This window comes from Microcebus murinus, chromosome 17, assembly GCF_040939455.1.
Source record: "Microcebus murinus isolate Inina chromosome 17, M.murinus_Inina_mat1.0, whole genome shotgun sequence".
NCBI lineage: Eukaryota > Metazoa > Chordata > Mammalia > Primates > Cheirogaleidae > Microcebus > Microcebus murinus.
Genome location: NC_134120.1, coordinates 15,670,058 through 15,696,194, shown reverse-complemented (window position 1 = coordinate 15,696,194; position 26,137 = coordinate 15,670,058). Strand labels below are relative to the sequence as shown.

At 37.5% G+C, this 26,137-nt stretch overlaps 1 protein-coding gene across 2 annotated transcripts in view; it reads left to right on the top strand.

The window, feature by feature from the left end:
• MALT1 (MALT1 paracaspase) overlaps nt 1-26,137 on the top strand; it is a 65,692-nt gene that overhangs the window by 19,544 nt on the left and 20,011 nt on the right. Inside the window, exons 3-10 of one of the 2 annotated variants that reach the window (XM_012745516.3) lie at nt 1,176-1,297; nt 5,748-5,907; nt 9,647-9,837; nt 10,243-10,339; nt 10,923-10,955; nt 14,871-14,897; nt 17,187-17,219; nt 24,895-25,098. In XM_012745516.3, the coding sequence (XP_012600970.2) occupies nt 1,176-1,297; nt 5,748-5,907; nt 9,647-9,837; nt 10,243-10,339; nt 10,923-10,955; nt 14,871-14,897; nt 17,187-17,219; nt 24,895-25,098 (867 nt within the window). The remainder of the gene's footprint in view (nt 1-1,175; nt 1,298-5,747; nt 5,908-9,646; nt 9,838-10,242; nt 10,340-10,922; nt 10,956-14,870; nt 14,898-17,186; nt 17,220-24,894; nt 25,099-26,137) is intronic. The other variant, XM_012745518.3, reaches the window with a different exon arrangement.

Sequence of the window (26,137 nt, the reverse complement as noted above, 5' to 3'; positions counted from 1 at the left end):
AGACACTTTCGGCCAGGCACCGGTGGCTCACGCCTGTAATCCTAGCACTCTGGGAGGCCGAGGCGGGTGGATTGCTCGAGGTCAGGAGTTCGAAACCAGCCTGAGCAAGAGCGAGACCCCGTCTCTAGTATAAATAGAAAGAAATTAATTGGCCAACTAATATACATAGAAAAAATGAGCCGGGCATGGTGGTGCATGCCTGTAGTCCCAGCAGGACTGAGGCTACTTGGGAGGCTGAGGCAGGCGGATTGCTTGAGCCCAGGAGTTTGAGGTTGCTGTGAGCTAGGCTGACGCCACGCACTCTAGCCTGGGCAAGAAAGCGAGACTCTGTCTCAAAAAAAAAAAAGAAGTGCATAAAAACACTTTCAATGGCATTGTGTTAGTCTGTTTCGTGCTGCTGTTAACAGAATGCCACAGACTGGGTAATTTTTATGGAAAAATATTTATTTCTCAGAGTTCTGGAGCCTGGGAAGTCCAAGATCAAGGCACTGGTATCTGATGAGGGCCTTCTTGCGTCCTCACATGGCACAAAGTAGAAGGGCAAGCAGGGACAAATATTATGTCCTCGTGGCAGAAGAGCCGAAGAGAGTAAACCGAAGCCTTTTCCGTAGGGGCATTAACTTTACCACGTGACTCGATCACCTCCTTTAGGCCCCACCTCCCAATACTTATTGCATTGGGAATTAAGTTTCCAGCACATGAATTTGGGGGGACACATTCAGACCATAGCAGGCATTTCAACTTAACACTTGTATTACTAATAGTGTACCTAACCCAACTAAAGTGCCAGCCATATGAGCATTTACGACCATTTATTTGCGTGTACTGACACTAAAAACTACGCTGTGACTGCTGACTGGCAGGCATCTATTATAAGATGCATCCTGATTTCAGAGTGTTAGAATGTGGGGAAAAAATGTTTCTAAGAATTGAAGAAATATGGCAAATAATTTTCTCACGTAATCATGGGGAAGTACAGGAGATCAAAGTTCCCTGGGTAAGTGTAAGTTTCTTTCCTCATGGTTTTACAAAGCCTGGGGAAGAAGATGTGAATGGGTGATTTATAACAGATAAATATGTAGGTTATTTCCAGAATATTTCATTTTTTGTTTTCAGATACATAAACAATGAAAATCCCTCTTCTGTTATTTTTATTTATTAATTTTTTTTTTCAGGAATAAAGATCGTTGTAAACCCAGAATCAAAGGCAGTCTTGGCTGGACAGTTTGTGAAACTGTGTTGCCGGGCAACTGGACATCCTTTTGTGCAATATCAATGGTTCAAAATGAATAAAGAGGTATTTTTAATGTCTTTTAATTCTTCTATAATAAGAAGAGAGAATGATAGGAAATTATTATTGTCCTAAATGTGGTTTTAAGACTTTGGTTTAAGAGTCTGATAGGCATTGCTAGGTTATTGCTGAAGTATTCAATAATTATTATTTTGGTAAGACAATTCCAAAATTGTCTCACCAAAAACTTGTAAACATTAGTAATGAAATCACTTCTCCACTCTAAAAATTGTAGAGGGCCGGATGCGGTGGCTCACACCTGTAATCCTAACACTCTGGGAGGCCAAGGCGGGTGGATTGCTTGAGGTCAGGGGTCCAAAACCAGCATGAGCAAGAGCGAGACCCCATCTCTACTGAAAATAGAAAAAAATTAATTGGCCAACTAAAATAGATAGAAAAAAATTATCTGGGCATGGTAGCGCATGTCTGTAGTCCCAGCTACTCAGGAGGCTGAGGCAGGAGGATCACCTGAGCCCAGGAGTTTGAGGTTGCTGTGAGCTAGGCTGACGCCACGGCACTCTAGCTCAGGCAACAGAGTGAGACTCTGTCTCAAAAAAAAAACAACAAAACAATAAAAATTTTAGAAAGTAGGGATTACATAGGACATCAACATTAGCAAGTATGGAAACCTCACCAGTACATTCTTACATATCTATACAAAACTTTTTGCAACAGATGTATTTCAACCAAAATCTTTAAAAGATTTTCAAGGCTACATGGAAAGCTAATATCTTATTTTCTTAAGAATTCCACATAACTGTGTTCTATCAAAAGATTTAGGAATTGTGTAGATTCTAAAGTAAAATTCAGGTAGACAGAGTGGGGCATTTATTCCTTTTGTGGAAGGATTGTATCCCTGCACCATTCCACAGATAACTTATAATCAAATATTAGAATTCTCTTTTCCTCAGAGTTCTTCAAACTACCTGCCACTGCGGGGTTCTCAGTGGTCTGGCTGCCCCATGTTGAATCTCACTTTTGTGGGCTTTTCCCTTCCTCTCTCACATCCCTCTTCCTTCACCCTCTTCCCTCCTCAGTTACATCTGAAAACTCAACTCCATATTTAGTCACAACCTCAGGCACAGTATTTCAGCTTCCTTCCAAACTTGATGCCTAGTCTCCATTTGCAAATCTAAAACTAAATAAAAGAGCTGTTCTCAGATTATGATTTTCCTTTTAATTGGATCACTTCATGTGATAGAAGATTTTGTGGTATTATGTAATTTTTTATTTCTATCTCTTACACAGACGTAAGGTAAAAGAACTGTGGAATGTAGTAAAAAGATTGCATATAGGCTTTGGCACCAGAGAGGTCTGTGTTGGAACCCTGATGACACTTGTTAGCCACATGAATTCCTATCATAAAGGGTTGTGAGAATTAAGTAGACAGGATGTTTTATGTGCCTAGGCTCTTGAGAGATGGTAGCTAAAGGTATTTTTTACCATATTTTCTTAATTGTAACATTGTTTTCATTTTAATGAATGACTTTTGAAGAATTGGGTAAAACTTGCTACATTTATGTGTATTGTTTGTAAAATATGTCCTGATTAGAGAAAGGTAGAAATGTAGGGGGTGGGGGTGTGTGTCTTAGATTGGAATAGTTGTAATGGATTTAAAAACTCTTAACAAGTCAAGTTTTGTCAAACCACTGTCATGTTTATAGGTTGTTGATAGGTCTATTGTAGGTGTAGGAGATTTTCATTTAACAAGTGTTTGTTGAGTGCCTGTTTTGTGCCAGGCCGTGTTCTAAGGCATGACAATACAGCAGTGACCACCAGGTCTCAGCACTTCTCTACGCCAGAGCAAGAGCATCACACTGCGGTGGGGAGACAAACAGTAAGCACATATAGTCAGTTCTGTGAGTGGAGAGCTATGAGGAAAACCAACAGGGTGGTGATATAAGGAGGTGAAAAGCCACTAAAGGTTTTAAGCAAGGGAAGTAAGGCAATAGGATTTATGTTTGCTGCTTGAAAGAAGCAGAAAACAGCAAGAAGCCCAGCTATCTAATGCCTGTGCTTGACTAGAAATAGCAGTAGTGTGGGCTCTAGGGTATGGCAGTGGCGGTGGATCATAGTGCGTGATTCAGTATGTATTTTAGAAATGTGTTTAACCCAAGTGACAGACTAGATGTGAGCATGAGGAGAAAGGAGGAGAAATCAAGATGACCCTTAGGTTTTATGCTTGAGCATCAGGGACATGTCGAAGATTGAAGAGGACCAGGTTTAGGGAGAAAATTCAAGAGTTTGACTTTAGATATGTTAAATTTGAAGTGCCTAGTACAATCTAGATGAATCAGCTGGGAAGTTTGGGTGTCTGGGGAGGCAGCATTGAGAGCTATGTAGGATCAGGAACCAGCAAGGAGATAACTAAGAGGAATCTGCCAGAGAGATAGGAGGAAAGCCAAGAGAGGATGGTGTGGAAGTCTAGAGAGGAAAGTGTTTCAAGAAGAAAGAGGTGGCCAGCTTCTTCAGTGCTGCAAAGAGAAAGAGTGGGGCGGGAGAAGCTTGCTTGGTGTTTTGGTTTATTTAAGATAGAAGATTCTAGAGTATGTTTTTGAGAGTAATATAGTAAAGGGGGGAAGTAGATGCTAAAGTAAAGAGAAAAAAATTGTAGGAACAAGGTCAAGAGAAGATGGAATTTGGGGGGAGGAAATACTTTACCTTCTTAGGTTCAGTACCTGGGGGCCCATGAATTAACTGAAAGAAGACAGATTAACAGGAGAAAAAGTTTACTTATATGCATACAGGAGCTTACAAAAGAAATAACTGGCTAAATAGCTAAGTTATAACTTAGTAGGGAAAAGACAGGTGTTGGGGAGCCTCTGAGGGAATAAATAGGTTTCTTCTGGAAAGACAAATGAGTTTCTAGAAGAGCAAGAGGAAATAGGAAAGTTTGTGATCATGTTTATTTGTGCATGTGCCAGTGGTCTTTCCCCTTCTTTGTGGCCATAAAGGGGTTTTACTCTTGGTCTCCTTTCTGGGAGTAAAAGCTGCCCCAAGAGGGAATTTATGGCGGCCTCATCATTTCCCAGAACTTTCTGCTTGTAGTCAGATAAGGAGAGACTGAGAAGACTTGTTTCTGCCTCTGTTGAATCTCACATGTCTTCAGTTTAATGTAATCTTCATACCAACCCTGAGGATCTGAGTGGATCCCCATAGATCTTTAGCTCATGTAGCCTTTATTAGGAAAATGCATCTTCCATTTTAACAGGAGGGATAGGTCTGTGATTTGGTGGCAGGAAAAGGTATAATTTTTATCTGAAGTCAATGCCTAAGAGAAGGTAGGATTGCCGGAGATTTGAGGAGGCAGAGCGAGTATATATTAATAATCTAGTAGGAGAGCAGATTTACCAGGATAGCATAGGATCGTCAAGCAGTGCTAAATGCAGCCTGTCAGCCCAGTTGTCATGCCTTCAGCAGAGTGGTCCTGCTCTGGTGCAGTTACTGAGAAGGAGAGAGTTGATTTCAGCTGGTTGGGGATTGCAGAGGAAAAGGGGTGAATATCCTTATCTGAAATGTCTGGGACCAGGAGTATTTTAGATTTCAGTTTTTTTTTTCAGATGTTGGAATATTTGCATTATGTATTTACTGGTGGACCATCCCAAATCTGAAAGTCCAAAATTACATGTGCTCCAATCAACATTTCCTTTGAGTGTCATGTCGATGTGCAAAAAGCTTCAAATTTAGGAGCATTTCAGATTTTGGGTTTTCAGATTTGTAATGCTCAACCTACCCTTTGCAAGGGAGTTATTGTAATATAATGAGACACTTGGGTAACCCCTTAACAATGTGCCAAAGTTTGTGTAGCTGATACATTGCTGTGAGCAGAAAAAGTGAAAGAAACATTATTGGGGTGATGGAGCCCTGGGGAAGAGTTTGGGAACCCGTGGGTGGCTGCTCCCCTCAACACTGATAGCTTTCCTTAGCCCTTCTCAGCCCAGACCTGGAAAGAGAGTGGATATTGTTTGGTTGAGGATTCTATCCTGTTAGAGAATGTTGCAGATCAGAAAGTGAAATCTCAAAGTGAACTAACTTGTCTGTGAATTTACAGCTAATTTGGTTAGAGCCGAAAATCATAGTCATGTCTAACCATGGTGGTGCTTGTCCTATTGTATGGCTGCTTAACTCATAAACATTGTGATTCTAGATCTTTTCAGCACTCAATGATTGAACTGTTTTAAATGACACATGGTTTTCTGTTAGCTTTTGGAAGATATATGAGGGCAACTTTACTTAATTGATTTATAAAAGACTGTGGATTTTTAATACTTTAGTCCTAAATAACTCAAAAATGTTTGTTTTTTAATTCAAAAATATTTTAGAACTTGGTGGGGGTAGGGAGAACAAGACATACTTTCAAGTCTCCATACTGAAATCATAGATTTTCCACAGTATATTTTATAAGACATGTTTTTGATGAGTTCATTCACTTATTCTCTTATTGATTCTTTCACAGATTCCATATGGAAATACATCAGAACTTATTTTTAACACGGTGCATGTAAAAGATGCAGGCTTTTATGTCTGTCGAGTTAATAATAATTTCACCTTTGAATTCAGCAAGTGGTCACAGCTAGATGTTTGCGATGTCACAGATGTAACAGAAAGCTTCCAGGGTAAGTGATAAAAGAAGTTGAATGTTGGGACAAGGATTGCCTTATTTTGTTTTATTTTAAATGTTTACTTTTAGATAATTTCAGAGTGCCAAAAGCTCACAAATGTACTTCATCCAATATAATGTCAACAGTTGTTAAGATTTGATTCCATATGCTTTGTCTTTCTCTGTGTGTTCACATACACACATGTGTGTGCAGATCTCAGGATGACATAGGCCCTCCTCAGTCTGGTTCCTGTGCCTGACCTCTTCAACCTTTCCTTCCCTCATGGCCCATTAGCTACCCTCATGCATGGCACCTGTATGTACTCAAGCTTCATTTCTCCTGCCACTCCTGTTGTCTTGAATATGCCTTGTTTATTCACAACTCACATCTTTGCGTCAGTTCATCTTTCCATCTGGAATACCTCTTCTCCTGGCATACTCTCATGATTCTTTCAAGCCTCAGCTTCCTCTTCTAGTCTCTTGGCCTTCTGATTTTACCTCTATTATTATAGAACTTGTTGCATTACTTTTAAAATTATTTGTTTGCCTAGTTGTGTAGGGGTAAAGAGTAGCTCATAGTTCCCTTTTGTCTTTCTAGTTCTTAGACCACAGCCTTGGCAGGTAGCGGTCACTCATCAGTGAGTGACCGCTATTCATTGAACACCTTCATGAGGCACAGTCTTGGGCTTAGGTATTAAAGCTGTTCTAAACTGAGCATTAGAGAGAGCCCCTGACCCAAATTACTTACAGAATGATCAGGAAGGAATGATTACCTGTTGCAGTAGGAAGCAGAAAGACTTCCTCAGAGCCTTCTTTGCTGCCTTTCTCTTCCTCCCAAAAGTTAACGTTTTGAACATACTTCTATCTTTCTGTTGTTATTGTCAGGCCTATCTGCCTATTAGACTAAGCTTCTGAGGGGAAAGTCTGGGTCTTAACAATCTTTGATGAATCCAAACACTTCACCAATAGGCATTCAATAGATGTTTGTCAACAGAATGAAAAACCAGGGTAAATTATGTTTCACTAGTCAGAGATGGGTACATTTCCATCAAGAGCATTTAATATTTTCATATTTAAAGCACACATTCAGGGCTATCTAAAAATCTCTGAAGGGTTCATTATAGCCAAAACTTACTTTTCCTTATTTAAGAAACAGATTGTGAAACTAACATCATGGGAAAATGCTACTTCTTGAAGTTACTCATGAGTGCTGAATACTATCATTGTAAAAAGTAGAGTAGAGAAACAAAAAAAGTATAAGACATGATGGTCTTGAGTTCTGTGATTAGGGTGTGAGTCAACTAGAGGTCAGTTTGTTGTGGATTTGAATGTTGTGGTCTCTGGTTTGGGAGGAGAAAAAACTCTTATCTAACATAGTGTTGCTGTTACTTTTCAGCTCCTTTCTATAATGTCTGTTTTCTCCCAAATCATTGTATTGCTCCTGAACATTTCTGTTGTGGAAAAACTCTAGAGTTGATGTCAGCACTAAAGGCCATGTAGTATGTCATTCAGTGCAACAAAACTTTCATCATTCATCTACTCATCGTGCTCTATCTTTTTAGTCTTATAACTAGTATTGATCGAGATAATGACCCAGTCTACTCCTTAGAGTAGCCATCAGATATATTTTGTTTATTTACATGCACAATCAAGACCATATTCTTTGTTGTGTTTGCTAAACAAAATAGAGAGGGAAACAGACTTTTTGTTAAAGTCTGCCTTCCATTCTTCTCTCTCATTTTTAGCCTTTTCCTAAACTCAAATAAATAATGTCAGGGTTGTTGAGAATAAAAGAATATCACGATTTTCTTCAAAGAAAAAGTATCTCATGTACCTCTCTCAATTTTAATTTTTTTCATCCTGTTTTTATTTTTATTTTATTTTTTTTAATTTATTTTTTGTTTTAGCATATTATGGGGGTACAAGTGTTAAGGTTACATATATTGCCCATGCCCCCCTGCCCCCTCGAGTAAGAGCTTCAAGCGTGTCCATCCATCCTATTTTTATTTAGGTATAATTTACATACAACACAATATACAGATCCTAAGTGTACAATCCAGTGAGTTTTAACAAATACATATCTGTTTAACCCACACCCACATCAAAATGTGGAACATGTTCATTAGCTGAGCGAGTTCACTTGTGCCCTTTCCCAGCCAATGCCTGCCCTTCTCACCGGTAGTCACTCTTCTGATTTCTTTCATCACAAATTGATTTTAGTTTTCCTTGTTTTAGAACAGGGGTCCTCAAACTTTTTAAATGGGGCCAATTCACTGTCCCTCAGTCCATTGGAGAGTGCGCACTGTGGGCCCGGGATGAGTCGGCTGCTAAGCAGGACGGGCAGTGGCGGCAAAAACACCCAGAGGGCCGGATAAATGTGCTAGGAGGCCTGCATGTGGCCCTCGGGCCGTGGTTTGAGGACCCCTGTTTTAGAATTTAAGATAGAGTCATATACATATATTTTTATATCCAACTACTTCCACTCAGCATAATTTTTAAGATTTATTCATGTTGCTAGGTATATCAGCAGTTAGTCCTCTCTTTGTTGAGTAATAATCCATTATATGAATAGGTTAGTTTATTGTCTTATTGATAACTAAGTTTGTGTCCAGTTTTGGAATATTGTGGATAAAGCTGCTATGAACATTCACTTAAAAGGCTTTTTCTGGAAATATGTTTTTATTTCTTCTGGATAATTACCTGTAAGTGGAATTGCTGAGTCACAGAGTAGATGTGTGTTTAATTTTCTTTAAAAACTGCCAAATATAATCGTTTCCAAAATAGTCTTACCATTTTACATTACCACCTGCATCCTGGGAAACCCTCTGACCCAGGCTGCCTAAGATTACTGGTCACACTAATGCCAGTTCACACTCTGCCCTTAAAAGTTTGTAAAACATTCAGCTGGCTTACTCTTCTCATCCATTCAGTTCTAAAGGTGGGGCCAAGCAGGGTGGACATTTGAGTAGGTGGGGGGGGCGGTGTCTGTGGTGGCCCAGAACAGGATATCAAATCCCAGGTAAGGTGCCTGTTTGAGAGTGGAACAAAGTCTCCAGATATAATCACGATTAATTAAGAGAGCAATTTATATCTTTCTAGACTATTTCTATGCATGTAATACACTTTAACATAGTTATAAATGGAATCATATCTAACAACTATTGATCACCTGCAATGTGTTAGACACTGAGTTTCATAGTAGAGACTTGGTACTGCATCAGACTGACAAGCCTTGCACCCTCAAGGAACTTAAAGAATAGTAAATGAGTATTATTGTTTCTGATATCTGCCTAGGGAAGAAATGTTAGTGATAACCTTTCCATTTATATTCAGTGCTGATAACAAAACTTCTTATTTCAGTAAGTCAAAGAACAGAACATAAAGCTTTCCATGTTGAATGTGAATATCATTGAAGATGTTAATAAGTTATTTGCTCCATCAAAAAGATGCTTCATCCAGACACATTTGGAAAACACTTGAACTATATTCCTCAGTTTAATTTATAGTGCATACTAACATTGAAAGTCCTACAATAGAGAAACGTGTTTAACCTTGTTTAGCCCAGAATTTTCTAAATTTATTTGTTCATGGCATTCTTTTGTCCATAGAACATCTCTTAATATTTCTAGAAGTGCTATAGTTTTGTGAAACATGGTTTGGGAAATGTTATTAAAGACTATAACAAATGAGGGGTGAACTTGGACATGTATTTTTTTTCTAATTATAGAAAAATTTTGTTTTTATTTCTAACCTAGAGCTTTTTCAAGGAAGTTTGGATGGCATCTCTGAATCCAAGTTGCAAATTTGTGTTGAACCAAGGTCCCAGAAGCTGATGCCAGGCAGCACGTTGGTTTTACAGTGTGTTGCTATTGGAAGCCCTATTCCTCACTACCAGTGGTTCAAAAATGAATCACCATTAACACATGAGACAAAAAAGCTATACATGGTAGGAAGTTGATTTGGGGAGTGTTTTGGGGGATTAATATGTAAAACAAATTGTACAGTTGAAATTTAGGTGAACATTAAAACTCATTTTTTGTTATTTAATATTTTCAGTATTTTAAAGTCTCTATGATTTAATATTAGCTTTTATATTTGCAAAAGTGCTAGAATTTATCATGGGCTTATATGCAAAATGTCAAATAGTATTGCATCAAACTTAACCACTAATAGAATCATTATATCATTTGCTTACTAGTATTTAACCTAATGAAGCTAATCTAACAATATTTAAAGCCTTCTGAATGTTATCTTTTAGAGAGTTTTGTTAAAACACAAAATGACTTTTTCTCCAAGCCAATTTAAATTAAAATTGAAGAGGAAATATGTGTATGTTCTGATCTTGATATAGGTGCCTTATGTGGATTTGGAACATCAAGGAACCTATTGGTGTCATGTATATAATGATCGAGACAGTCAAGATAGCAAGAAGGTAGAAATCATCATAGGTAAGCAGTGTTACTCAGTGTTCTCACAAGTCGACTTTAATATGAGCTATATAAACTGAAACATTTAAGTAAAGGAAATTCTTTTTACCCCATACTATTTGTGTGTTAAGTATCAGGAGTTATGAAATTTGAGACAATGCATACTAAATGCATAATCTAGATTCACATACAAAAAGCAAAAAGAACCAGGGGAAAAAGCTATTTATTTTATTTAGATCATTTTAGTTATTTAATTTTATAGTTTATTTTAAACATTTATGGCTAAAATGTATTCTTCAGAGCTTTAGCTACAAAATACTAATTTAGTGAAAAAGAGTTCTAATAAAACATTTTAAAACAAACATTATAGACAAATGAAGTAAGAATGATTATTAATCAACAGTCCCCATTGTGAACTGCATAATTTGGGAATTCTGCTTAAGCTTATCACAAGTATAGTTATGCTGTAATAGAATGCATGTTGACCTTGATGCACATGTTGTTTTGCCAGTATATCTCTATGATATTTATCTGTGTGCTTAATGGCTGCCCTTCCTAAGATCATGAATTACAGTATATTCAAATTTGTTTTCTCTGAAACAAGGAAGAACAGATGAGGCAGTGGAGTGCACTGAAGGTAGTGTAATACTTTGGTTTGAAACCAAATCTCCTGCATGCTGGTTATTCTCGGGATTGGTGCAGTGCTCTTAGCTTACTGAGTGCAGTAATGGAAAAAATACTAGCTCTAAGAAAGGATTATGATTGAGGGGTATTATATCTTAGTCTTTGAAATTTTATAAATTGCCACAGACACTATTACAATAACTAATCTTCAGTTGCCTTCTTATCACATATAAGAAAAAAGTTTCTGTATAGTATCTTCTGAGTAGTGACCATTTGTAATTAATTCTTAATGTTAATTTTTATCTGCATAAAATTTGTTAAAAAAGATAGGTGGCTATCCTGTCATGGATGTTTGTTTAGATTATTTTATCCTTTAGCCATGATGAGATGCCTCTCAAATGCAAATATAGTTTCTATAAAAGTTTCAGGACAGGAAATTTATTTAACACACGTTTTATATGTTTAAAATTATAAATATTCTGTTTTAATATAAAAAATTTATAGTATTTTTTTGAAGCTACAAAGCTGTAGATTAATCTGCCATGTCACCTTTACTATATGGAAAGAGAACTAAAAATCTTTTTCAGCATAAACTTCTCATTTGTTTTAATTAACTAAAATATTGTACTTAAATTGTAATAAGTAAGTTTTAAAACTTAGTGGCCAGACACGGTGGCTCACGCCTGTAATCCTAGCACTCTGGGAGGCTGATGTGGGCGGATTGCTCGAGGTCAGGAGTTCGAAACCAGCCTGAGCAAGAGCGAGACGCCGTCTCTACTATAAATAGAAATAAATTAATTGGCCAACTAATATATATAGAAAAACTTAGCTGGGCATGGTGGCGCATGCCTATAGTCCCAGCTACTCGGGAGGCTGAGGCAGGCGGATTGCTTGAGCCCAGGAGTTTGAGGTTGCTGTGAGCTAGGCTGACGCCATGGCACTCACTCTAGCCTAGGCAACAAAGCGAGACTCTGTCTCACAAAAAAAAAAAAAGAAAAAAACTTAGGTCACTTTTCTTAGCCTGATGTCACATTGGTTTGCAAAATTAGGTTTGTGGACAGCAAAGTATTTTTTCAATTTCTGCCTCTTTATAACACAACCTTAAGCTCAACTTGGGTAAAGTAAGAAAATAATGTTAAATCTTACATTTCCTGATTTTCCTGTCCTTTGTGTCTCTGTGGTATCACTTTGAAATACTATAATTACTGTTATCATCCTAATACTTGTGAACAAGAATTCTCTCACATAAGGGAGTTCCAATCTCATGATTTGTTAACACTATGGGAAGCCATGTAAGAAATCCTAATCTTCCTCTCTTAATTCTTGCCTAATTGCATGGTTTTTAAAACTTCTTAATGTTGAAGACCTCTAAGAATAAATGTAAGCTAGCACTGCTGTTTTTCTTCAGGGTGATGCATGTGAATTAACACTTGCTGTGCTGCTTCTATACCTGAAAGATTTCTTATATAATTTTGGCAGTGGCAAACATACCATTAAACAATAATTTTCAAATAACTCTATTCAGAACATAGAGATGGGGCCGGGCGCGGTGGCTCATGCCTGTAATCCTAGCACTCTGGGAGGTCGAGGCGGGCAGATTGCTCGAGGTCAGGAGTTCGAAACCAACCTGAGCAAGAGCGAGATCCCATCTCTACTATAAATAGAAAGAAATTAATTGGCCAACTAATATATATAGAAAAAATGAGCCGGGCATGGTGGTGCATGCCTGTAGTCCCAGCTACTCTGAAGGCTGAGGCAGCAGGATTACTTGAGCCCAGGAGTTTGAGGTTGCTGTGAGCTAGGCTGATGCCATGGCACTCACTGTAGCCTGGGCAACAAAGTGAGACTCCATCTAAAAAAAAAAAAAAAAAAAGAACATAGAGATGAAAATCCAGCTATGAAGTTGCTCCAAAAATTTCAGATAGAAAAATTAGATCCAAATCTTTTTCTACAAAAGTCTACAAAGTTGAGACATTGTGTGTAAACAGTGTCTATATGTGTATATATATATATGGAGAGAGGGGGAGAGAGAGAGCAAGTGAGCATGCGCACGCATGTGCGCTCATGGTGTCCTCCACTTCATTTTACGTATTTTGTTAAAAATACTTGATCAGACTATTCTGCCATGAAAAAGAATGAAATTATGTCATTGGCAGCAACATGGATGGAACTGGAGGTCATTATGTTAAGTGAAATAAGCTAAGGCATAGCAAGAGAAATAAGGCATGTTCTTACTAACATGTGGGAGTTTAAGAAGTTGATCTCATAGAGGTTAGAGGGTAGATAGATAGTTACCAGAGGCTGGGAAGGTGGAAGAGAATGAAGAGAGGGTGGTCAATGGTTACTCTTGGGATATAGGTCAAACAAGCCTACAGTTAGATAGAAGGAATACGTTCTAGTATTTGATAACACTATAGGGTGACTATAGTTAACAATAATTTATTGTGTATTTCAAAACAGCTAGAAGAAAAGAGTCGAAATGTTCCCAACACAAAGAAATAAAAGTTTGAGGTGATGGATATCCTGAATACCTTGATTTAATATTACACATTCTATGCATGTGTCAAAATTTCACATGTAGCCCATAAATATGCACAAATATTATGTGTCAGGATCAGGGGTGGGGGTTGAATAGGTGGATTTTTTTTAGGACAGTGGAACTATTCTGTATGATTAACTGTAATGGTGAATACATGTATACAAATTTTAAACAGTCATTTAGGAGGTCAGAGGAGGCAGACCCCAAGAGGGACAAGACTCTAGCTGTATTATAAATGTCTCAAACAGCCTCACTGAAGAGGGATGGAAGAATAAGGTGTGCTGCTGACCCAAGTAACTGGGAATAAGTCTAGTCTGTAAGATTGAAGGCAAAAGAAATTACACTCATGCACTGGTTGATACCCTCCTTAGTTGATTTTATGTCTCATATAAGAATAAAGTTTGGGCCGGGTGCGATGGCTCACTCCTGTAATCCTAGCACTCTGGGAGGCTGAGGCGGGCGGGTTGCTCGAAGTCAGGGGTTCAAAACCAGCCTGAGCAAGAGGGAGACCCCGTCTCTACTATCAATAGAAAGAAACTGATTGCCCAACTAATATATATAGAGAGAAAAAAATTAGCCAGGCATGGTAGCTCATGCCTGTAGTCCCAGCTACTTGGGAGGCTGAGGCAGTAGGATTGCTTGAGCCCAGGAGTTTGAGGTTGCTGTGAGCTAGGCTGACGCCACGGCACTCACTCTAGCCTAGGCAACAAAGTGAGACTCTCAAAAAAAAGAATAAAGTTTGTGTGTGTGTAACATCTTAGGAATAGTATAACATTTGTAATTTACTGTTAAATGTTAATTTTTTTATCTTCATTAAATTCATGAAGGAAAAAAAAATAAACTGGGCATGGTTGAGCACATCTTTAGTCCCAGCTACTCAGGAGGCTCAGGACTCAGGTGGGTCACTTGCATAGGAGTTCATGCCTAACCTGGGCAACATAGCAAGACCCCATCTCTAAAAGAAAAAAAATCAGATAGCTATAATGTCATAGATATTTGCTTATTTTTTTTAAAAAGATCATTTGAGATTATTAATTAGTTTCAAGAAGTTTATAGTTGGGGCTACAGACAAACCTATCTCTTGACTGTTTTTGTCCCATAATTGGCCAGAATATCTAAAACTTTGAACAAATTATGAATGAGCTTAGTGTTTTGTCATTTAATGAAAAACATTAATAGCTTAGAAGTCCTAAATGATGTGCATAACAGTAGTCTTTCTTATTCAGTATTTGCATGGCTTCTTCATTAATTTGAAAAGTTCTAAACTGATAAAACATTATAACCTGATTTAATGGCTGAAAAGTTACTACTTTGATTAGTCTTATTATTTGTGGTAAATTGGCAGTTATATTTCTTAAAATTAATCTATTTTCTCTTATTCCATTTTAGATGAATTAAATAATCTTGGGCATCCTGGTGAGTAGTACAAACAGAACATTAGTTTTAGATTTTTAAATTGTGGAACATAATAAAAATACTATAGATACTCTTTTGCTAGAGTAATACTAGCAGTTTTTTATTGCAATAATATAACTTAAGGTTGAAATTAACTATTTACCTAAAGTACAATTTCATGCAAGTGAAACACTAAAAATATTTTAGATTGTAAAACTATAAGGGTAGCAAAATAAATATTTGAGGCAACATAAAACATAAATATTTGAGGCAACATAAAACCTGTATTTTTTTATCATTGTGTATTACTCCTTATATCATGAAAAGTAAGTTAATGGTGGGAGAAGTGCACAATCTTGAATCCGAAAAGACAAGAGTATTTGAAAGAGTGATAGGTAACAGTTCTAAACAGGACAGACGCTGGGACCTTGTCTCCATTGCTCAATTGTAGAGTGTATCCGAATTCACTGGGTGGGCATCTTTACCTGAAGTAAGAAGTGTTTTCCTGGGAATAGTTGGCACTGCACAGGTGGGTTGGTCAGCGACCACTGAGAGACTGACAGTTGGTTGGCAGGAGTATGGAGAGCTCTGTAGACTAACTTTAATTAAAACAGGTTTCCGAACAAGCTAAGCTAAAGGGAAAGCCTTCACTGAGGTAAAAGGTATATTAATAATGAGGACAACATGAAAACAGGACATCAGTGTAGTTTATGGGGATTCTGAAAGACAGCGGTGGAACCTGTGAGTATACCTGAAAATAAAACCTTGCAGGAGATTAAGAAGGCAATGATGTCATTTAATATTTGTTCAAAGCTGTGTTATTTCTCTACATGTTATTTCTCATTATTTGAGCATCATAACTAGTTTGCTTAGTGTCATACTCATATTTCATTAATAAACATCTATTATTATGAATGCTCTTTGGGCTGTGCTTATTGCATATGAGCAAATTAGACACAGCAGAAAGCCACCATTACCTGTGTATCATTCTCCTTGCTGTAGTATTCTCAGTAAGACTTGCTTCAAACATCCAAAACTAAAAGGTGTCAGAAACCATCCTAGTAATTATTTCTCTTGGTCTGGATAGAATCCCCTTTTCCTAAATTTGCCTTTCATTTCTTGCCCTTCTTTAATGAACATTGTAAAAAGTTATTTTAGAAAAACTGTAATGAACAACCACCTCTAAAATTCTCAAATTTTCCTAGCCCCCTCTTTGATTATCTCCTTCTTCCCCACAGTTTGGAGAGTAGTTTAAAAAATGAATGATGTGTGTGAAAAGCTTTTTTTTTTTTGAGACAGAGTCTCACTCTGTTGCCTTGTCCAGGCTAGAGTGCCATGGCATCAGCCTAGCTCACAGCAACCTCAAACTCCTGGGCTCAAGCAATCCTCCTGCCTCAGCCTCCCGAGTAGCTGGGACTACAGGCATGCACCACCATGCCCGACTCATTTTTCCTATTTATTTTTAGTTGGCCAATTAATTTCTTTCTATTTTTAGTAGAGATGGGATCTCGCTCTTGCTCAGGCTGGACTTGAACTCCTGAGCTCAAACGATCCTCTGGCCTCGGCCTCCCAGAGTGCTAGGATTATAGACGTGAGCCACCACACCCCACCAGGAAAAGCTTTTAATAGGCTCCAGTGGCATTTGTTTTACTAGAAGTGCAAAGTTACCCTCTCAGTAGTAGATGTATGCCTGATTGAACGACACCTTTCCCTGCATCTCTTCCTGAGGATGGGAGCAGGACTTCATTTTATGTGTAATATGTGATGAAAGCATAGAATCTGGAATGAGGCTTATTAAACAGAATCCAGATTTGCTACTTGCTAGCTTGATAACTTTGGGCAAGTGACTTAATCTCTCACTGCTTCCGTGTCCTTACCTGTATAATGGGGTTAATAATAGTACATACCTCATAGGGTAGAGTTAGGTTTCATTAGATCTGTTACATAAAACATGTAGAACAGTGCCAGCCAAGGCATCAGTCAGTGTTAACAACTACTGCTGCTGCTGCTTATGAACACCACCATCGTTTTCAGGTTGTAATTTCCACTAACCTGCTAAAGATTATTACCCCAGCTGTGGCAATCAGTTACCAAGGGAATTCCACTGCTTTGATTCCAGTTCTGTCCCTTCATGAATGTCTTTCTCAAAAATCCAAAGGTCTTAAAATTGTACATTAGCTTTTAGAAATTGTTAGCTGTTATCTTAATGATGCCACTGATATTATTTATTACTTTTCAGATATCTTTAACTCTGAAAATATATCATGAATAACAATATCTTACACATTTTGCTTTTTTATCTTTGTACAGATAATAAAGAGCAAACAACTGATCAGCCTTTGGGTGAGTAGAGCTTTTAAAAAGTGCATGATTAAAATATGATTATAGTACTTAACTCTAGAAGGAATTTAAGACATTTTGATTTGATCTTAAAAATATTTGAATAATGTTGGGACCAAATGTTCAATTTTTTTTATTTGTAAAAGAAAGTACAAAAGAGGCTTAAGAAAGATTACAAAATCAGTTTCTGGAGTCAGGTCAACTTCTGTGGAATGATTTGTAAGTTTCCAGAAATATATAAGCAAACATAAACAAAAAGAAACATGTACAGGTCACATAAATGTTAACATAATTAGCAGAGGAAGAAGTGATTAATACTATGTTGTGGTGGGGGATGGAAATTAGGAAAGCATTACAGGGGTTTGTAGTAAGCTTTAGAGTTTGCTTCTTCCCCATCTTCTCCAGTGGGAAGGAAAGATGATTTAGGATAAAATGTAAATGAATAGTGGTACTTAAACAGTGCCTGAGAGAACAAAATATAAGGGAAGAATCTAGGAAAATAGCCAGGAGATTGATACCATAAAAGGTCAGCAAATTAATATTTAGAGGTGATAAAAGTAGTCAATGTTTTGATCCTGGCAGAGGTCAGGTGTAAACTAAGGTCTGAAATTTGTCCACTGGATTCAGCTACTGAAGAAATAATTGACAACTTTCAGTGAAATGTTGAAAGTGCTTAATATGTGTCAGTTACTAAGTTAAGTGAGGAATTAAAATATGGATAAAATGGATAAAGAATGATTTAGAAGTGAACAACTGAAGACAGAGTATAAATTAATTTATTAAAAAAAGAGTGATTTGAGGTTAACTAGTTGGGGCATATATTCAGATTTTTTAGAGAGATGGAGAAATAATGAGGATATTTACATTTGGAGAGGAAGGGTCTATTGCAACTGTATAGGTTAGACTGATCTGTTAAAGGATGGACAATTTGTGGAGCAAGTTCCTAGAGGAGATGTTAGAAATTTGGGCCAAGGTAAAAACAAAAGACACTGCCTTTAACAGAATGTTGAAATCTCTTCTTTTGAGATTAGAAGGAAGGAGAGATTGGTGAAGATACCGATTTGCTGGGAAGTTGAGTACACTTTTAGTTGGTAGTTTTTCTTTCTAGGTAAGTGGGCATAGTAAGATGCTTAAAGGATTTAGGAAAAGAGAGTAGACTAAGGCTGAATAGAGAACTTAGTGGCAGAGGCTTAGATGCTAAAGAAAATAGAAGCAATGTCTGATCATCTACAAGTGAAAGAATATTGAGAGAGTCCAGCTAAGACTTAAAAATTAAGACTTTATAATGGTACAGATCGGTTGTATAATTTTTCTGTAGCCGAGCTCAGCTTTAAAATAGAGAAGGCAGACTAATGAACTGGTTCTTCTGTTCTTTTAAGAAATACTTATCAGGTATCTACTGTGTGCCAGGCACTATGGTAGTCAGAGTTATATAGGGCACATCCAGAAGGGAGCAAGAGAGCAGGGATTTGGAGGAATTAACCAAGGGTTAAAGAGTGCATAGAGAAAGAAAGCCTTGAAAAGGCTAATAAACTAAGAGAAAATAGAGGAGTCAAGAGATTTAAAAAGTTTCTTGAGTTAGCTAGGCACACAGCAGCTCATGTCTGTAATCCCAGTGATTTGGAAGGCTGAAGCAGGGGACCTCTTGAGGTCAGGAGTTTGAGACCAGCCTGGGCAGTATAGCCAGACCCTGTTGCTACAAAAATTAAAAATGAAAAAAAATTAGCTGGGCATGGTGGTGAGTGCCTGTAGTCCCAGCTACTCAGGAGGCTACAGTGAACTTTGATCACACCACTGCACTCCAGCCTGAACGACAAAGGGCGACCCCATCTCTATTTTTAAAAAAGTTTACTGAGTTGGAAGAACAAGTGTAGTAGGGGCAAAACTGTTAAAAGAATAGAAGGTTTTATGGTTACAGAGAGGAAATATGTTGTTTTAGATTTTTAGAGGTGGAGCAGCTTAGATGGCAAAGTCGAGGCTACAGTCAGGGGATTAGGTGACAGTGAAGGTGAAGGCCCTTGATGTTAAAGAGGGACAAGGGACTGTGAATTACTACATTTAAAAAAGAATCTGCTGTGTTTCATTCGCAATAGTAAGTTTTTGTGTGTTCCAGCTCCATTATCTTTCCTCTAAATTCCCAAATCTCATTGGTTAAGAAAGACCTGTTAAAATAGTGTTCCAAATAAAGGCCTAGCCATTCTGTTCTCTAGTGAGAAGCATGTGTATGTCTGTAAGTACACAAAATGACAAGATTCAAACATAACTCGATTAGTTGCTGAGGATGGTTTAATCACAAGTATGCATTTAATAGTAATACTAATAAACTAAATGTTTTCACTTGGTGTAATGTAGAATTTAACCATGAGATGTAGATATTTTTTCTGATTTTTGGTAGATGGAAATTAAAACTGTTTAATAAAACTTGCTTAGAATTACACAATTTAGTAGGTGAACCAGGATTGTTTAGTAGATGAACCAGGTGTCTCTCATTCTATAGTACCTGTTAGCTTCATTATGCCAGGTGTCAAACACCTCCTAATTGAAACTGAATATTAAGTCATTTTCTATCATTGAAATTCACCAAACATTTAATGTCTCATCTGTGCTACCCTTTAAGAGAGAATAAGCCTTGGTTCCTGAACTCAGGCCTTGGAGTCTTAATAAGGAGAGACAGATGGTAAATGAATAATATAGTACATGGTACCTGCCATAGAAGAAATATGTAAAAATCTAGAAATTGTTCATAGAAGATGGTGATCAGATTAGTCTAGAAGAGTCAAGGAAGTCTTTACCTTTACCTAAGAGATGAAGCCCAGGTGAGGATTTTCAGGGATAAATAGGGAGATCACAAAGTGCATAAAATGAGAAGGTGTATTTGAGGCAGAAAGGATCAGATTTCATTCACAAATGAAGGAGGTGGGGGGAACTGTGGCTAAGACATGGCGAGGATGGAGACATGAAATAGATGGTGTGTGTGAGGCGCAAGCAGTTCAGCATAGCTGGAAGATAGAGTACTAGGGAAGGTGTACTGGGGATTAGAATAATTAGCAATTTTACTGCTGAATAACATTATTCCAAAATTTACTAGTATAAAAACAGTATCAGGCCAGGTGTGGCTCACACCTGGTGGCTGATTCCTATAATCTCAGTAGTTTGGAAAGCCCAAGTGAGATCACTTGAGGCCAGGAGTTCAAGATCCCATCTCTACAGAAATTTTTTTAAAATTAGCCACGCATGGTGGTGCATATCTGTAGTCCCAGCTACTTGGGAGGCTGAGGCTTGAGCCCTGGAATTTAAGGTTATAGTGAGCAAGGATCAGGCCACTGCATTCCAGCCTGGGCGATAGAGCAAGACCCTGTCTCTGAGGGAAAAACAAAAAAAAAATGAGTTTTATTATCTCTCGTGGTTCTATAGGTTGGAGTGGGTTCAACAGATGGTTCTGCTGCTGGTCTTTCTTGGGGTCTCTCACGTGGTTGCAGTCAGATGGTGACTGGGATTCCAGCATCCAAGGTGGCTTCACTCACATGCCTGGCACCTTAGTGGGGATTAGTGAAAGATTGAAAATCAATCTCTTTTTCCCCCCCACCCTCTCTTTCTCCCCACCTTCCCCCTCTTCCTCCCTCCCCCCCTCCACCTTCTACCTTTCCTTCCCTCAGTTTCTCTTCCCTCCCTGAGTGGTCTCTCCATACAGCTGCTTTCTTTACATAATGGCTAGATCCCCAAAGTGGAGGCTGTCACGGCTTCTTAGGGCTTAGACCCAAAACTGGCAGAATGTCACACCATATTATACTCATATTATACACATACAGCCCAGATTCGGGGCTGGGGTGACTACACTACACAACGGCAAAGATACCATGGTTTATTGGGGGCCACCTGTTATCATAGCTGGACAGGTAGGTGTGGACTAGAATGTAAATGGCCCTGGTATGCCAAACTAAGGAACTTGGACTTCATTTTGTAAGACATGGAGAGTCATTAAAAGATTTAGTACATGAGAATAATAAGAACTAAGTATTCAATCAGTCAGATTTGATGCCAAAACTCAATTTTTGATAGATATCCAAAGAGTTTATTTAACAGATACTTAATAGCATTTAATATGTACCAGGCCCTTTTCTAGGTGGTTCTGAATATTAACTCATTTTGGATAAGTAACATAATAATTACTATTAGACATGAAATTCATGCTATAACACTGTACCAATTTTTGTATTAAGCTTTGGAGGATATCTAGGATCTTATAGTTAAAATATCTTTCTTTAGTGGTTTCATTATTCTTTTGCTTAATCAACTGGCATTTTTATTTCCATCTTCCAATAAACGGTTTGTGCTCAAGAGGTTGTGGGTGGCTTTTACAGCAAATGTAAAAGGAAAGGAAAGGAAATTACAGCAAAGGAAATTTCTTCCATTCATTTTATCACTTAAAAACCATCACCAATTGCTTACATACTTGCTGCCTTGAAGTTTCTTTGTTCCTCACTCTTGTCTCCTCACATTTAGATTTATTGTTCCTTTCTCTGTCATGTCTCTGAAATCTGATTTTTCTTTTCTCTTTCTACAACTTATTTCCGGAATGGGTCTTTGTCCTCTCTTCTTTGGAGCACAGCAGTCAGCTTCTCTGTTTTAAATCCACCCCATTCTCCTGTCATCCAGAAACTTTTACAAATAGATTGGACAAGGTAAGATTTATTTACCCATCATCTTTATCACCATTAAATTCAAGAAAATATACTCTACGACATCTTAGGAACTAGCAATTAAAAATGATCATTGGAAAAATGTTTTAGAAGAGTTATAGGCAATTATCAATATATACATTTTAAGACTTGTAGTTCTCAAATTGTGGAACCCTTATATTTTATAAACAATACCAAGTGTTCTTTTGCAGGTGTGGATCACAAAACCAATGAATCAAGAATTGAGAGCCGGGCGCGGTGGCTCACGCCTGTAATCCTAGCTCTTGGGAGGCCGAGGTGGGAGGATTGCTCAAGGTCAGGAGTTCAAAACCAGCCTGAGCAAGAGTGAGACCCCGTCTCTATAAATACAAAGAAACTAATTGGCCAACTGATATATATATATATAAAAATTAGCCAGGCATGGTGGCGCATGCCTGTAGTCCCAGCTACTTGGGAGGCTGAGGCAGAAGGATCGCTCGAGCCTAGGAGTTTGAGGTTGCTGTGAGCTAGGCTGATGCCACGGCATTCACTCTAGCCTGGGCAACAAAGTGAGACTCTGTCTCAAAAAAAAAAAAAAAAAAAAAAAAAAAAAGAATTGGTATAAGCAGAAACATTCCATGATGCTTATTAATTTGATGCTAATTTTTTTCCCTAAAGAATCCAGTGATTTTTTTCTATTACACATTTGTAATTGTTTTCTGCCAATAAAACTCAGTCTAAGATGTATATAATTAAATTACAGTGTTCCACAAAAAAGCCCACAATGATTTATAAGCACTTCACTACTTTAATAGCTTGGGTGACCTCATGCTCTAAATCCATGACTGGGTTATAACAGTGTAAACCAGAGGCAGCACATTCTCTTATTTTCCCTCACTTAGGAGAAGATGGAACTGAATCTGTCATTCTCCTGGGATTGGGTCTGAATTCTGATAGGTTGATGAACTCACAGAAGAGCACACTGAAAATTTTCTTTCTGTAGATCAACTAGCCAACAGTCTTACTTTGGTATAAGAGTACTAGTTTATTTAAGAAGAACCTTAAAAAAAAAAAGAAATAACAAGTGATACTAAGTGTTATATTGCCTCCTATTGAAATCCATCGTGAGTATTCTCAGTTTTTTCGTTGAACTAAAAATGTGGCATAAGTATCATTTCATGTTTATCTAAAATGTGTATATTTATAAGACTAGGCGATTTGATAGAACTCTCTAAAAATGTAAACAGAATGAAGATATTGTGACAAAATTATTGAGGCTTTTCACAAAGTGGGGTTTTCTGCCTCTTTGAGAGAGTCACATTCTCTAAGTTGGGGCTAGTTTTTAACAGTAGAATTAAGTGTTCAATGGAAAAGAAGAAATTTCACCAAAGTGATTTTTGGTGAAATTTAAATCTTAGTGATTTAAAACATCAGAATTATATATTATAGACATTAAGTCAGGAATGTGATTATTCATGTCTGTTTCGACTTCAGAAGGGTGATATTCATAATAACTTACAAATAAACTGCTTAGCAGCACTTCGTGATGGGGGTTGGTCAGCAAGTCCTGGCCTGCATCAGAGGAGGTGGCCTTCGTTCTGCCCATCTGGCTCTTTGACAGTTGGCTGGTGCTACCAGGTGCTCTCATCACACTATCTCCTCCCCTCCCTGGCATGTCTATACTGGTGTCTGCTGTGACTTTTACTGCACACACCTCACTGTCCTTAAGAAAAAAGTTACCATAGCTTTTTATTGTCATGGGATGGTCTTGAGTTTTTAACCTTTGACCCCACCCCAGACTATCAAAGAAAGGTAGAATTTTGAAGACCTCTTAAGCACTAAGCTATGTCCACCCTTCCACAACTGTTGGACAGGCTACACACCTGATTAAGCTTGTTGGTACTTTTTAAGGTGTAGATATAGATCTTTTTACCTCTTACAAACAAGAAAACTATTTCTATCAGAACACATTATCTTTAGCAAAATCTCAGTGCACTAAGTTCAGAAAATGAACTGTTAAGACATTCATACAAAAAGTTTTCACATTTTCCTAAAGTAGCGTCATCTCAGTCAAACGGGAAATATTTTTTAAAAAGCTATGAGGAGACAGTATGTCCACATGGCTGCTGCAGGAAAAACACAGTACTTGTGAAGTTCTGCTTTCTGTCATCTCTGGTATTTCCCCTTACTTGCTCTGATGTGAATTCTTCCTGTCCCTCTTTTAGGTATTTCTGCTGTTTAGCCTCTTCCATTCTCAGCAAAACAGAACCTAATTTGACAGGAACCCAATTTTAAATATTCCTTGTTTAAATTTGCTCTAAAAGTCTAGTTGAATATTATATTATTTACTTTTGTTGTAATTCCATAAAAGTATACTTTAATATTAATTACCATTATGCTTCAAATAACATATCCTTTGCCTGGTTCTCAAAAGTATCAGTAAGTTTAATTTCCAGTTGATTGAGTTTTTTAGCCTGTTGTAGTCATCAGAGTATAATGGTCTGCTACATAATGTAATAGTTCTAAAATGAAATTAAATAATAATAAAATCTTAAAATGAAATAATGCAATCTTAAAGCATACTTTTTTTTTTTTTTTTTTTTTGAGACAGAGTCTCGCTTTGTTGCCCAGGCTAGAGTGAGTGCCGTGGCGTCAGCCTAGCTCACAGCAACCTCAAACTCCTGGGCTCGAGTGATCCTTCTGCCTCAGCCTCCCGGGTAGCTGGGACTACAGGCATGCACTACCATGCCCGGCTAATTTTTTATATATATATCAGTTGGCCAATTAATTTCTTTCTATTTATAGTAGAGACGGGGTCTCGCTCTTGCTCAGGCTGGTTTTGAACTCCTGACCTTGAGCAGTCCGCCCGCCTCGGCCTCCCAAGAGCTAGGATTACAGGCGTGAGCCACAGCGCCCGGCCGATACTTTTTATTATTAATATAATGATGCCATTTCCATAGGTTTTGTTTTCATCTTTATATCCTCCTTTAAATGCCCTTCCCTTTTTTTTTTTTAAACAGCAAAGGACAAAGTTGCTCTTTTGATAGGAAATATGAATTACTGGGAGCACCCCAAACTTAAAGCTCCTTTGGTGGATGTTTATGAATTGACCAACTTATTAAGACAGCTGGATTTCAAAGTTGTTTCACTGTTGGATCTTACTGAATATGAGATGCGTAATGCTGTGGATGAGTTTTTACTACTTTTAGACAAAGGAGTATATGGTAAGATATTTACAATCTTTGTTTTTATAATTACTTGCTATTCTTGTACAAGTTAGGTTAAGAGTTAAAAAATCAAATAAAGGTAAAGTGAACACATTGTTGAACTGAAAAGTTTTTCTTGTTAAAAATGATAGATTTGATCTTCATTCCATATGAATAATTAGCTTACTGTCTTTACTTTTTTGTTTTTTATTTTGTCAAAACAATATTATTCGTATTAGAATTCTTACCTGTCTTGTGATTTCTTTTTTGTTGACTACCGGAGCTACAGTATAGTAAAGCTTGATTATGAAATAACAAAATGTATACTCATATATGGAAAATATTACTGTGTGTGGTTTTGGGGTTTTAGTGTAAAAGGATCTAACAGAATGTACCTTATATTTGTTTCCTTTTCCTTTTTATAACTATTGTATTGTATATTCCAGTCTTAAAATGGGAACTAGAGTTGAATAAAGAAATGTTGGGGAATGAAACCTTTAATTGTGCCTGTTAAGTAGAGAACCAGAAATATAAAAAGCTGTGTCAAGATTTCAATTTAGGCTAAAGCTTTGCCCCACTATAAGTACATCATCTTGGAGTACAGAATAAAGAGGCCTATCAAAGCAAAATGGCAGCTTAAGAAAGTTAGACAATTTTTAAATCCTACTGATTCATGTCTTAACAGGATGGCTGCATTATATTTTGAAGTATTGTGAATATCCCAAACATCAGACACATCTACATTAAATGTAAGTGTGGTAGAGGCTTGAGGGTTTAGGGCATACCATAAAGAAACCTTTAACTTTTTTCTTTTTTTTTTTTTTTTTTTTTTTTTGGACTATGCCTTTAGTCCAAAATCCTTTAGTTGATATCCCCAGGTGACTCATAGTAATCAAGGAGTCGGGGGGAGGATGGAAGGCAGAGTCACAGGAATTTCAGCATAAACAACTTTAGATATGGAAAACAGAAGGACTCAAGTTTATGCCCTGTTATATTATATTGCCCACGGGTTTGTAAAAGAAATAGAAATTATAATAGAACAAAAAAATAATTCACT